Source organism: Colias philodice, chromosome 3, assembly GCF_061535455.1.
Source record: "Colias philodice isolate Cphi_HAF_F1 chromosome 3, ilColPhil1 Martin Lab GWU primary, whole genome shotgun sequence".
Classification (NCBI taxonomy): Eukaryota; Metazoa; Arthropoda; class Insecta; order Lepidoptera; family Pieridae; genus Colias; species Colias philodice.
The window spans coordinates 7,495,299-7,509,902 of NC_143088.1; the positions used below are offsets into that span (position 1 = coordinate 7,495,299).

Consider the following 14,604-nt stretch of genomic DNA (forward strand, 5'->3'; position numbering starts at 1 on the left):
ACATGACAAGCGCCGATAAGCGCTTATAAGTTTCAAGCTTTCTTTCTGAATACGCCCTAACGATAAATCGATTGCACGCATCAATTCACGCGCATTACTTTTTCTAGTGCTCGATTGTGCGAAGCGTTGCTGTAGTTGGAACGTTAACGTTAAGCATTATGCCGCATAATGCGCTCTAGTGCTGTAATTGGAAAACGGGGACTATTACTACGTATGGAGACGACACCACCTACATCACTGTTCCGCTCAACATAGGTCAAATAGCTTATCTGCACTCAGTCGTTTGCTCGCTCATTGGCGCGAATGTCACGCTCATTTTTTGTTTGTTTTAAAGTGAAACTCATCAAATATGCCTTCGTGTGTTACGATATTGCACAAATAATACCTTAGAGTATAGATAGTATCTATAGAGTGCGAACAACCAAGTGGGAACAGTAGGCACAGGTGGGAACAACACGACGTTCCCGCCGCGCGCGCTCGTAGTCGTGGTTGAGCGCTGACGAAGTGCGTTGCTCTGGATTTTTATTCATATCTAGGAATAAACATGGTGAAATGTGCAGTTATATCTTGCAAAAACGATACTAGAAAATACACAAAATTGAAATCCAGTATCACATTTCATCAGTAAGTCGATTATTATACTTATTTTTATGGAAATAAATCTAGCATCGCGGGGGTAAAGGGGAGGTGGGAGGCGGACACGCGCAGGCTTGCTCGCGCGCCTCACTGCCGCCACGTGATCGTAGTGATGTAACCTGACCAACGCTGTACTCGATATAAAGTTTACTAGAAGAACTATATTTTAACAAATTATTTATTTAACTTTAAAATTAAAACTCTTTTAAAAATGTATTATAAATAAAATGGTGTGTTTTGTATGATAGACTTTCTAATATTATGAATGCAAATGTATTAATAGTGTAAATGTAAAGTATGTAATGTTACGATATAATATTTTCTGAACCGCTAAATTGATTTTGAACATTTTATAGTAGAATGGATAAAATTAAATAAAAAAATTATTTATATGATTTATTATCTATATTATCATTTTAAATTACTAATTATTTCTTATTTTTATTTAACATTTTTAAAACATTATTATTATTGTTTCATTTAATATTAAAGAAATAGCACCAAACCTGCATTTTTATTTTATTAACTTTTATATCGAACTCGTTTTTCTGATATTCATAAACATATTTTTTTAAGTACTTAAAATTAATACAAGAAATATTGAAATGGAATAAACACTTTATTCTCTTGACAAACAAATTTAAAATGACATATTTATACTTTATTCATACATTTCTCCTTAAATAACATATTGAACATAAAATTTACATAAGATACATATTTATTTACATAACTTATCGATAGCTCGGCACGCAATTGATACCTACCCATCCCTATTTGTCACACACACATCTATATATTATCTATAGCTCATCTGCCTACGATGCGCACTGAGGAATTTGTGCAATACACTCGCTCTATATTACTGTAATAATATATACTCTAAGAATAATACGTAAAAGTGCAAAGGAATAGCTTTTCATCGGTAGGTAACTATACCCGGCGCGGCGAATGATGATCCCTATGACAGTTCGTCATAGTGATTGCTCGTATGATGGGTCGTGTCGATACTTTATTATTTTTAGGCAAAGGCGTGGTTTGCATTCAGCCACGTCGGTAAACATGTTTTTAAAAATATTATAAAATTAATTTTTAACGTCTATTATGTTGTTGTTGTATTAATTTAAGTTTTTTAGCATAGATTAAGTAGGTAAGTAAAACGAAAGTTTTCCAAAACATAAAAATGTGCCTTATCATTTTCACGTAATTTTTAACCCGTTTAACACAGTGTATATTATTTTATCATGAAAATGGAATCCCCCATTTAATTTGTCTAAAAAACTTATATTATCATAGGTAAGTAAATTAACGCGAACGGTAATTAATTAATTAATTATGCTGCGATCTTCTGTTCCATTCAATAGTGAATAAACTAAAGCTTAAACATGGAAAAAATGTGAACTCGTTTCCATTATCGAAATTTATTTGTCGATACTTTCCGCACTAGTCGATAAATACCAACGATGTACGTTTTGTAGGACGTAAACGTAAAGTCAGATTGATATAATTTCTCGTAAATGCTAAGAATTGTTATAATTCCAACGGAATATCATTGTTAGGGCATAAAGCTACGTAAAAATTAATAAATGCCATTTTTAGACGCCTCCAATACGTTTCTAATTTAATGGTGACGCCATTTCAAGTTTGTCTCTTGAGAATAACTGTCAGTGTCATAGGGATCATCATTCGCCGCGCCGGGTATAGATTCTAAATTTTTAAAACTTGGTTCGAGCAAAATTTTTGGCGGGCGCCATTTTGCGTCATTTGTCATAGACTAAAAATTTAAGTAATGGCATTTGGTATGAAAGATAGTTACTATATTATGACCTTAGATTACAAAATAAAATACAGATGGAGCATGTCAATCATTCATCGCCCTTGTCAAAGAAAATACGAAATCAAAAACGAATACGTTCCTCCGCTAGTGCTATAGCGATTCTAGTGTCATGCAATACGTCAAAAGGGGTTTGATATTTTAGTAAAAAAATGCTGTCTTGTGATATTAAAACGCTGTAAAACTTGTTCCCGAAAACAAACAAAAAGATAAAACATCGTTTTACAGATTTTCTGTAAATTATTTGGCTTAATTAATTTTGTATACAAATAATAATTTTACAAATACGAAGGAATTCAAAACTTCAACGTATGCTGCCAGTATTTTGAAAATGAATTTGCCATTTTTAGGGGTAAAATGGTTAAAAGATATTCGGGGTAGTGCTGTTGGATTTTTTGATCGTGAATGTGATTATTTGTATAGTGCAATAAAAGTTCATGGTCATTATTAGATTATTTTAAAAAGCATTATACATTTTTTTGTTACTTTTATAAAAAGCGTCGTTTTCGCTTGCGATTTCACATGATGGATATGATGAAAATAAATTAATGTCCCGCATTCTCGACTAAAAACTACCGCTATTCGCATTCATATGTTTTGAAAAATAAAAACTTTTTTTAATGTAATTTATTTAATAAAAATTGAATAAAATTATTTTGTCCATGTATAACTTTAGTAGATAGGTGATAAAATAATTTTTACAATATTATAAAATAATATCAAAAACCCGAATTTATATTAAAATAAAAATTAAAACATGACTGCTAATAATTTATGTAGCCTACGTCACTACCACCACAGCTACCTTCATAATTCAGATGATTGCAATGACACCTCATAAGTCACAACTCAAAATCGATCCAACAATTTATACTGCAGGGCGTGTCAAAGAAATATTATACATACATACCTACACTCGAAAAACATAACCCTCTTTCTTCCGTAGTCGGGGAAAATTTTGGGAAAATTTTCAATATCTGGTAACATAACACCCACACAGAAGCACCGTGTACGTACAGTGCAACGGCGAAATGACAGCACACATAGCTTTATGGAAATGACGATAAATTATTCGGTTTAGTTCGGCAACGCTCCATCTGTCTTTTATTTTGTAATCTAAGATTATGACATAAATTTTAATAGAGGAAAATAATAATTTTACACATTTAGAAAATATTGTACAAAATATTGTAGAAAATATTGTAAAAAAAGGTTAAATCATGAAAATAAATTACCTACGTATCAGTTTTTTTTGTTACATTGATTGGTTTTAATTGAAAATTTTTTAATTGATAAGTTTATTAATAATTTATTTATTAGATTAATTATATATTACAGTGAAACTTGGTTAAGTGGGACCTGGATAAGTGAGAAACCTCCATAACTGGAACTCATGCTGAGGTCCCAACACTTTGGCACTGAATTACCTCTGTTAGTGGGACGAGGAAAACCTCTATATCTGGGATTTGTTCTTTCGATTTATCATCATAGTTACCTCTATAACTGAGACAGCGAGTAAATTTTATATGCATAAACCTCTGTAACTGAGATAACATTGTTTGTTTACTCATTCTTATTCAACCCACAAATTCCACACGTAATTCCAAGTACGTAAGTACAAATTTTGAGCTTCAATTACCTTCAGTTTTAGTTTCGCTTTACTATCATACAGATGTTTATTTGAAAAATGTCAAAACGAAAGCTACAATCGTTATCACCCCTCTGTAAATGAGACAGATATTTATTTATACCTGTATATCTGAGACACTGGGTAAGTGGAATATCTCTATAAGTGAAACGACATTGCAGGTCCCTTGATGTCTCACTTAACCAGGTTTCACTGTATGCTACAGTCAAAACCCTGAACCAGTTAATATCCTTAAGTGTTAAAATCTATTCAGTACGTTGGTTAAAACCTATATTGACTGAATGTCTGCTCTTTAAATCAGTCAATAAGGTTATTGACAGGGTGTCGGTCAATAATCTTATTAACTGATTTTGTCAGATAAAATCAGTCAATAAGGATAATGACCGACGCCCTTAGTCAATAACCTTAATAACCGTCAATAAGGATATTGACTGGTTCAGGGTTTTGACTGTAACATATATGTATATACGTATATTTTTTTGTTACGTTGTTCATAGCCCATAGGTAATTGATAAGTAATATGCAGAATATTTACAAAGTTTCGCCTCTATGGCGGTGAGTCGATGACATCGCTTAATGACTGACTAGCCGCCCCACTCCGCCAATCTTGGCGCACAGATTTTGTTCGTCGTGTCTCCTCTATACGTAGTAATAATACTCAATGTCCCCCAACGAATTTTTTTTCCCAAGCAAAAAAAGTCTTTGTAACCTGAAACAACCATATTCTTGTGTGCTTGTAGGTCATCGTCTGAATAGCATTATAATCCAATTTTCCTCCAGTCTTCTGTCTTCGAATCGGTTTCTTTTTAACCGATTATAAAAAATGGAGGAGGTTCCTAATTCGGCCGGTTTTTTTTAATGTATATCAGTATACACATTGTACACCGATTACGCCGAGGTTTCTGAACCGAATTATGCGATTCTTTTTTTGTTTGACGCAGAATGGTTTCCACTGTGGGTTACCAATTGGTCCCATAAACATTTCATTCGGGTAGGCCTAGTAGTTTTTATTTTATGAGCATTTTGACGTGACAACGTCTTATAAATTGGTTTGCCGGGTGACACTTCAAGAAACTGCGTACGCTCCGCTATGAGAGCGAGTGAGAGGCACGCGTCCCTTCCACTCGGGCATGGTTAGCCCGCCTAAGAGCGAGAGAGACAGACATAAAAAGTCGTTGTCACGTAAAACTTTCGCCCGTATACCGACTTTACAGGCAACCAATTTTTTTTTGTCTGATCTCGATGAATTGAAATCTAGCAAGTAACTTTGATTTACTTCCCGGTTACCGATTGAGCTTTGTATACAGTATGTAAATTGGATATTGCTGAAAAAATATCATAACAACCCGCATTGCTCCGCTCCTGTTGGTCTTAGCGTGATGATATCATATAGCCTTCCTCGATAAATGGGCAATCTAACACCGAAATAATTTTTCAAATCGGACCAGTAGTTCCCGAGATTAGCGCGTTCAAACAAACAAACAATTTCTTCAGCTTTATTATATTAGTATAGATTATATTATAGTACAGGATATTCCGTATTTAATAATCTGTAATGTCTGTGGTACTGTCATAGACTATACATAATAGGGTGCTGTGGTGCTGTCAGTGTCAACAGTTGAGCGTTAATTTTAAAATATGAATCAATGATCAAAATCTAATATAACATTGGGGTTTCTTTAGAGAACTGCCGCACGTATTATAGGTTTTTTGTGGGGGGGGTATGGGGGGGAGGAGGGGGGGACCCTCCCACCAAAAGGGGAAAGTTAGGAAACCAATAGTTTTGGAGAAAAATCAATTTTCCTATTCTAACCTCAAAATGTATGGAATTGGTGTAACAAAAATTTTACGATACATAAATAAAATACAAACAAGTTGTGAAAACCTACGTAGTTTTTTTTATTTGAGTGGAAATCGCCCTAAAGTCGCTTCTGGCACTCGCCGGCCGCTGCCGCGGCACGCTCGCTTCGCTCGCTCGGCTCGTGCGGCAGTTCAAATGTTAACCTAATACGCTCGTCGCTTCGCTCCTCGCTACCTATTTGAATACTAAAAGTAAAAGTTTAATAGTTTTTTAACCTACGTAATTTTTTTTTAAGCTATTGCATAGCTTCTATCGCGGGCCTTGAGCGCGGGGACCGAATCCAGAAATTGCGTAACGAAAAACCTCACGCTCCGCACTCCGACGGGCACGGAGGTGTGGCTTGAAGGCATGCTATGCAATAGCTTTGCCGCGGCAGTCCCCGAGTGCCACACGTCTTTTTTGTTTGAGTGGGAATCGCCCTAAAGTCGCTTCTGGCACTCGCCGGCCGCTGCCGCGGCACGCTCGCTTCGCTCGCTCGGCTCGTGCGGCAGTTCAAGAGTTAACCTAACACGCTCGTCGCTTCGCTCCTCGCTACCTATTTGGATATTAAAAATAAAAGTTTAATAGTTTTTTAACCTACCTATGTAGATTTTTTTTTGTTCGAGTAGGAATCGCCCTAAAGTCGCTTTTGGCACTCGCCGGCCGCAGCGTAAAGTCACAGTACAGTGAAATGGAACGTCTTGGTCCGCTTTTTTTGCACAACAAAGCGGATAAATGCACTTTTTTCGCACAAAAAATTATTAACTTTAAAAATTAATAACTAAAAAACTACAAGTTTCCTAACGATAATATTTTGGAATTACAATCTTACATTACCTAGCTAACTAAAAATATAAATATTTCCAACAAATTCGTGCGGCAGTTAACTAAAGCCAACCCATAACATTATTTAAATATTCTAGTGTATTTAATAGTTATGTATTTAAAAAAATATGGGTATCAAAGGTTTATGGACTGTTATGTCACCTTACTGTGAAAAGAAATCCTTACATGAGGTAAATGTAAAATGTTTAATGTGTCACAACCAAGTCACAACTTATTTTGATACAATATTATCAAACAAACAATTATTAAAAAAACTATATGTTTCTAGATTAGAGGAGAAACTGTTGCAATTGATCTATCGGGCTGGGTGTGCGACAGTCAAAATGTGACCGATTATTATATTCAACCAAAGTTGTATTTAAGGTAAATAATAAAATAAAAAAAAAATAATAGAAGTTTTTATTTCTCAACATTATCCAGACAGATTACATTCACATAATTATTGTTTCAGAAATTTATTTTTCAGAACAGCATATTTATTACTTGCTGATATCACTCCTATATTTGTGTTAGAAGGCGATGCCCCAGAATTAAAAAGAGATGTGATGGCTGCAAGAAACGCGATTCAATTTCGAGGAGCAGCACCTAAGTCAGACTCGGCTAAAAGTCAAGCACCAAGCATAACTAGGAAACGATTTAAAGGTGTTTTAAAAGAAGTATGTCTAATGCAATCAAAACAATTTTTCTTCTTCATTTCATTCATTATGCAGAAGATAATTAATCTCAATAATTTAATACCAATATTAATTTTTAAAGATTGAACTCCTAAAAAATATTTTGCTACAATATTGTGTTGTGTGTATCTTTTGTCATTACTAATATATTTTATGGATTATTTTAGTGTGAAACATTATTGAAGAGTATGGGTGTAAGGTGTATTAAAGGCAGAGGAGAAGCTGAAGCTACATGTGCGAGATTAAATTCACAAGGAGTTAGTATTAACTGTGTAACAATATGACCTACTCTCACATAGAAGTGAAAAAAAAAATAATATGTTTCTATGTTAATAATATCAAATGTCTTAAATATGTAAATTTCATCAAATACTTATTCTTAACACTGAGCTCTAAATTTATTTGTAAAACCAATATGATTATTACAATATGATTACAACAGAGTTTGCGCAACTGCATTTAAATAAATAGATTCCAAATCATTTTTTGTTTTTAGTATGTACCTTCTACTCTTATATATCCTAATTATATTTAGTTGGTAGATGCAGTGGTGTCTCAAGATTCAGATTGCTTTGCATACGGCGCCCGGCACGTATATCGCAATTTTAGTGTTTCAAGCTCCGCAGGAGGCGGGGCGATGCAAGGATCTGTAGATTGTTATGATGCTGATAAAATGTTTGAATCTAATGGTAAGTGATTTTAGTATTTGATTAAATGAGATAATTTTGTAGTTCCTCAGGACCTAGTATTTAAACTGTTTTAATATTGAATTGTTTGTGCAGTAAAATTACAATTAATGTGGGTAGGTTATTTTTCATGAAACAATTCAAATAAAATATATATTATCTACTCTACCTGTTCTTAAAGGATGTTTGCTTTGCTTTTAAATTGAGCAATGTTAATTTTTTCTTTAATTAAACAGTAAACTGTCCATTGTTGTTAGGTATAAGATTGGTTGTTTTTAGGATTTGGACGAAAAAAAATGATAGCTCTGGCAATTCTTTGTGGTTGTGATTATGGGGCCGGTGCATGCGGAAGTTCAATAACCACCGTTTTATCTTTTTTACACACTGTACCTGAAGATAAAGTTATACACAGGTAATGCAGTAATATACCTTATTATTGATATTTTCAATATATTATTTTAATTTTTAATTCAATAAACTTTAACCTATTTTTAAATAAACTAGATTACTATGCTGGGTAACGGATACTAAAGAGTATGAAGACCAAGAGCGCTGGGTGGGTCGGCCGGGACGATGCGACCGCTGCGGGCACGTCGGTCGCACGCACTTGCGGAGCGGCTGCCCGGTGTGCGCCACTAACAAGGGGTGCGACGATCTGGGGTATAAGTAAGTAATATATAGCTGCAATTACGCTAGAAATATATTTCTATCCTAGGATAATTGAATATACCACAGTCCACAGATGCCATAGAAAGAGAGACGACCTCTTGTGAATTTTGAGATTGGTTCAAAACCTTATATTTTAACATGTGTTTTTAAGTAATTGAATACCATAAAAATATCTTATTGTGTAATAAAAATTAATAATTAATTTTATTATGCTTGATATTGAGATTTTCGTCATCTATTCGGTTCAAACATCATAACAACGAATTCGATCCGTGCAAAAATTATATTTTTATGAAAAGAGAAATATCCGAATAGCATTAATACTGCTTGTTCGTGTATAAGTACAACGATGATGTCACGGGAGCAATGATACGCATAATTATCGAAACCAATAATTTAATTTGTAAACATATCGGCCGCAACGTGTTAATGTGTTTAGTTGACATATAATTTGTTTCATGGGACTGTTTCATATAGATTCTGATAGTGGAATGAAATAATAAACAAATGGATGCATGAATTTATCTTGATAAAGATATTTAACAATAATGTAGCTTATTTCTAATGCTACTTTGAAAAATATAACTCATAAAATTATTGTAGCTTAATAATTTAACTAGATTCTAAATTTCAGCCAAATCGGTTCCACAGTCTTTGTTTGAATGAGCTTGAATCTTTTCATAAAGAAAAGTGTATGGTTTCTTCTATTTTTGTATAATTATGTAATTAAGTTTCTTGATAAATAAACGAAAACTCGTAACAAAGTGTCATTTTTGAGTAACAACAGTACACTGTAGACTCTACAGTGTTGTTAACTCAAAAGCCACGCTCAATATCACCTCCAGTCCACCGCTGTATGCTCGATAAATCGAAAATTAATTATGATGAAAATTTAAAGCCGCGTATAAACTAAGCGCGGCAAACCATCGAACATAGGCGCGCGCGGCGGCCGCGCACTATGTAGACGGGATCGCCGCGCGCGGCGACGCGAACATTGCCGCGCTCGAACGTGCCGCGGGGCGATCCGCTCACTGTCGGTTTTTGAGACCGCATCAAAGGAGCTTCAGGCGTTCGCTCGCGCGCCGTGTGGACGGTTTGTAGTTTTGGTGATTCGGCTCGCGCGGCGTCTACGTAAAAATGGACAACGAAAAGTGCCGTTTACTAATACAATTGTATGGCGCTAATGAATTTTTGTGGAACAGCAAATCCTCCCAATACCACAATAAATCGCTGAGGTATGATGTGTGGGTAGAAATCAGTAAGAAAATGGATATACCTATTCCTGACTTGAAAAAGAAAATGACTACACTTTTGGCGTCCTACAGAAGAGATGTTCGTGATGGATCGCCTGCCGCGCGCGGCAACTACGTTCAACTTAAAATATATCTACATATTGGCTCGCGCAGCAAATGAACGTCAACTCTGGTCGAACATTGGCTCGCGCGGCTGCCGCGCTTAATTTATACGCACCTTTACAATCGCCATCTGTGTTCAGGGCGAAAGTGGCGGAATTAAAACGTGAATTGTCGCTCCGTAGCCGGGCGCTCTCGTGCGGAATGCCGTTCCCCGAACCGAAAGTTATGAAGGAATTCCTCAATGCAACACCAGATAATATAGATCTCGACGCGGCCATTCCACAGCCGAGTTTAATTCAATTCGTGGTATTTGCTTTGAATTCATTTATGTTGCTAGTTACTCTCATTGGCTGCGAAGCTAAAGGAATCGTTTTTGGAATTTGATATTGTTTCAAATGCTAATGAGTTGTATTCGCATTTGTATAAGTATGTGGCAGAAACTAAATTACAATGAATTTTTACGAAATAAACTACAGTACTCCCAAACTGATAATGCGCATAGAAAAATTCGTCACTGTTCGGCAACTGTCATATTCCCCGAGCCTCCGAAGACGATATGTATATAGAGTGGTTAAATGTATTTTCTTCATGCATAGTTTATTAGAATTATGAGTTTTATTGTGATTTATGGTAAAAGAGATAAGTAACGAAATTTGTTTCGTTATTTCAATGTAAGTTAATAGCGAGGATAAGCCACACGATTGCGAATATATATTTGTTGTATTGATTTACTTGGAAAATTCTATACTTAGAACTATTAAAGTGTCTTACTGAAGATGGCGTAATGATGGATGTACGGAAGGTTAAAATAAGACAAAGTTTATATATTTAAAAAAATGATTTTCAAACACTGGTTTACATTTAAATTGTGAAATCGAATCATTAAAATCTCAGTCCAAAGGATTTACAGAATCAGGGATTATCTCTATATCTGATATCGTAGAATGATCAGAACTTTCATTATGCTCTTATTAATTTTCACTTTCCCCACTGCTATCTGCTACATGTGTAAATAATCATTTTACCGGAAAATTCAACTTTGAAACAAAACTAAGACGGGTATGTAACAGCAGCTCTATATAATTGAGTATTTGAATAAAAAAAAATTATTGATTTTTTTTATGTATTTTGAAACTTTATTATTAATAATATTGATATTTAATGCAAACAACTTACAAAAAAAAATTTTTCCGTTAATTATAAGCAATTAAAAATTGATGAAATTTAAGTTAGAATCACGTGACTAAAAACGCGCCATGACTGGTCACCACAGTTGTGACGTCATAATGTTATAGCTATTATTAACTGCAGTACATAGCGTTTACATACGATTTGTTAGTTGGTTCCGAATTAGTTAGTTAGTTACGAATAATATTCTTGATGTTGATATATTTACGATCACCGATTTTTGTCAGGAGTTGCCTTTATAGTATTCGTACATAAAGGTACAAAACGATAACTTTTGAGGTTCGCCATTTTTAATATAAATTTAAATAATATAATTAACAATTAATATAATTAGTATGTAATTTAATAATTACAACAAAATTAAATAGATCAAAACACTGTATTTATTATTAACACGCTTTTATTAGCTTCACCTGTATGTTTGTATGTAACCGACTCCTTTCGAAGTTTCGACTCGATTTTGACCCACTTAAAACCGACGGATTTTGTTCAAATTTTGAACACTTATCAAGGTCCGATGACAATACAATAATATCATAAATTTATCCTGATAAGGATCGCCAGGATCAGCTTAAAACATATGTTTGTATGTAACCAATTCTCCTTTCGATTCGATTTAGACCCACTATAAACCGACGGATTTAATTTAAATTTTGTATACTTATAAAAACCCGGTAACAATACAAAAATTTCATGAATTTATCTTTTTATCCTGTTTAGTTTTTCAAACTATATATTTAATTTTCTATCAACTGCAATGAGTGAAAACTAACATTATGACGTCACACGCGCTCGGGTGACGCTTCGGGAGTTGTCGGCGTGTCTTCGGTACTGGATTCAAAGACTAATTTTTATTTTGAAATAACTTTTGAATTATTGCAAAAAAAATAAAAATAAAAACAGTTTTGTTATAAAACTAATATATAATCTTTCCATTTATCACAAAAAAAAATTTAATTCAAATACTCAATTCCATACAGAGATAATACGTGCGGTCACCACCAATATATAAAGACGACTGACGGATTTTTGAATTTTTTGACTGACAGGCTACCGTCACCTATCGCCCGAATTGTTTTCGATTGTGTATGACTCTGAATTGACTCCTATTTCTTTCGAACAAGGTGCAAGATGCAAGTGCATTGTTTAGGGCACTTACGATTCAATGATTCGGGGTGATTCGGGTATTTCTGGAAATACGATAATTAGCGAAGATCTGCATGCGCATTATTAATTTTGGAGTACTGTAAATACTTTTTATTGATTTTTTATTTTATTGTGTAGTTGATAAGCTTTTAATTTTCAGAAAATAATGTCGAGCAAATTGGACTGGACGGAGAGATATTGCGTGGAAAAGTTTTTACCTATACTTACAAAATGGCACCTTCAAAGTAATATTGTTTGTCGGACGATCAAACCTTCAAAAATCATCAAAAAGAGAAACCCAAGAGGTATTGATACAAGCATTTCAAATCATACATTTTTATTTTAGTTTGTATCGATGTTAAGTTTTTGTACAAAATGTTACTTTTTCAGGAGTGCCTAGTTATGAAGTAGTATGGACTGACATTAACAACCAATATGATGCACTCGTTCCAGATGATCAATTAAAAGGTAAAATTCAATAGAAAAAAGAATAATAGTTTAAAGCAAAATAAATATTAATGTAATATGTTTTGCATGTTTTAGAAGGTGAAGATATATCCGACGTCTGGACAACAACAGAAAGACAAGATTTGATGAGAAAATATTATCCAGAGGTGGTTGAAAGTTTTGAGGAAAGTATCAAGAAGCCACCTAAAGTGAAAAAAGGTCGCGGTCGAAAGAAGATAGACGAGAAAGAAATTGATCAAAATAAAAGCAATGCTTCTGTGAAACCCAAAAGAAAATATACGCGAAAAGTGAAAAAGCAAACTGATATTGTATCCGAATTGAATCATTCATTGAAAAACTTAAGCCTCACTAGAACAACCGAAGCTAATAACAGTAAATTGAACGTAAGCGTAAGTGTTAATAAACTAAAACGAAAAATGAAAAACAATTCCAAAGGAAAATGCAAAGCCACAATCGAGAGCTATTTCGTAGCGAAAAAGAAAAGAAAGTCCAATGCGAGTTCGTTCCGTAAATTTAAAGATACGTCAGTCGTAAAGCTTGAATATCCAGATCATAAAAAGCTCGACGACGAAAAAGAGAATATTAACGATAAACATCTATTGAATACGCTCGATATGAGTGCAGAGGAAATTCCGGAAAGCGACTTATCTGACATTGTGGATAATATTGTCAAGGGAGCTCCCACGTTTACGACTGCCAAGCTCGATAGCAATCTCGTCAAATTAGTATTTAAAAACAATTTGGAGCGGCGCAGAATGAGTGTAATGTCTCAAATAAAATTTAACAACAATTGTTCAACGCCTAAAAACAGTCCCAAAAAGAATATTTTTAATTTCTCCCGACGATCATCGGTTAACAATGCAAATACTAGTTACTTTTTTGATAAATTAAGTGAGCGCGATGCTTTTGCAATGTCGCTCGAGTACAAACATAAAAGTGCGATTATAGATGCTGACGCTACTGTTGACTATAGTTTGCCCGACGTTCACATTTAAATCAAGTTGAATTAATATCATGGTAGTGTAATTATTTGAATAAAAGTTTTATGCGGAATATATAGTTTTTTTTTTCATTACTATGAACCACTTCCTGTATCGGTAATTACTTTGTCGATTTTAAGTATATATATAAGGTTGATTTAAAAAAATTATCTTCCATCGAGATTCGAGAGATGTTACACGTCTTCTCATTTTAGTAGACACGTACCTTTTACATTTAAGTATTTCCTTGATAAACGGCAAAAAGAAAGTTATTACTTTTCCGCTGTTACAGCACAATTCACATTTCCATACCTTTAATTTACATGAAACTAACGTTACAAATCAATAACTAAAAATGTTATCTATTTCTTTTTTCACAGTATCTTAGAAAAAAGAACTTAGCGCAGGAAATGCTAATTTATAGATATGGTAAAATATAGTATTACTAGCAATGCCCTGCGGTTTCATCCGCATAGATAGCGATATCGTTACAGTGAAAAGTCTCCTATAGGTCGGACTATAGGTTTAATTTTTAATCACATGATAATCACCTTTACCCCGTCCCGCACTACGGCCTTTTTTTTTTTTGTTTTAGTGGGGAAATCTTTCATAGATACCCACGGCCTCCGGGGAA

At 34.1% G+C, this 14,604-nt stretch overlaps 1 protein-coding gene across 3 annotated transcripts; it reads left to right on the forward strand.

Annotated features, from left to right (window-relative positions):
* Positions 1 to 5,837: 5,837 nt before the first annotated feature.
* Positions 5,838 to 14,037, forward strand: Gen (XPG-like endonuclease). 3 transcript variants are annotated; one of them, XM_089714532.1, is made up of 12 exons: positions 5,838 to 6,025; positions 6,585 to 6,974; positions 7,073 to 7,167; positions 7,256 to 7,460; positions 7,646 to 7,735; positions 8,014 to 8,167; positions 8,444 to 8,576; positions 8,669 to 8,830; positions 10,329 to 10,494; positions 12,683 to 12,827; positions 12,913 to 12,990; positions 13,066 to 14,037. In XM_089714532.1, exons 2-12 carry the CDS (start codon positions 6,912 to 6,914, stop codon positions 13,983 to 13,985), a joined length of 2,211 nt encoding a protein of 736 aa, XP_089570658.1. In that variant the 5' UTR covers positions 5,838 to 6,025; positions 6,585 to 6,911; the 3' UTR covers positions 13,986 to 14,037. The 3 variants fall into 3 exon arrangements, with proteins under 3 accessions (XP_089570658.1, XP_089570657.1, XP_089570659.1); XM_089714531.1 differs by lacking the exon at positions 5,838 to 6,025 and having other exon boundaries at positions 6,572 to 6,974; XM_089714533.1 differs by lacking the exon at positions 5,838 to 6,025 and having other exon boundaries at positions 6,572 to 6,974; positions 10,371 to 10,494.
* Positions 14,038 to 14,604: the final 567 nt, after the last annotated feature.

Bases quoted from the DNA above. Each gene is read 5' to 3' on its own strand.
- Gen (XM_089714532.1), top strand. From the start codon at position 6,912: ATGGGTATCAAAGGTTTATGGACTGTTATGTCACCTTACTGTGAAAAG. The intron at 7,736-8,013 runs GTTAGTATTAAC...AATTATATTTAG, and splicing joins CGAGATTAAATTCACAAGGA to TTGGTAGATGCAGTGGTGTC. The intron at 12,991-13,065 runs GTAAAATTCAAT...TGCATGTTTTAG, and splicing joins TCCAGATGATCAATTAAAAG to AAGGTGAAGATATATCCGAC.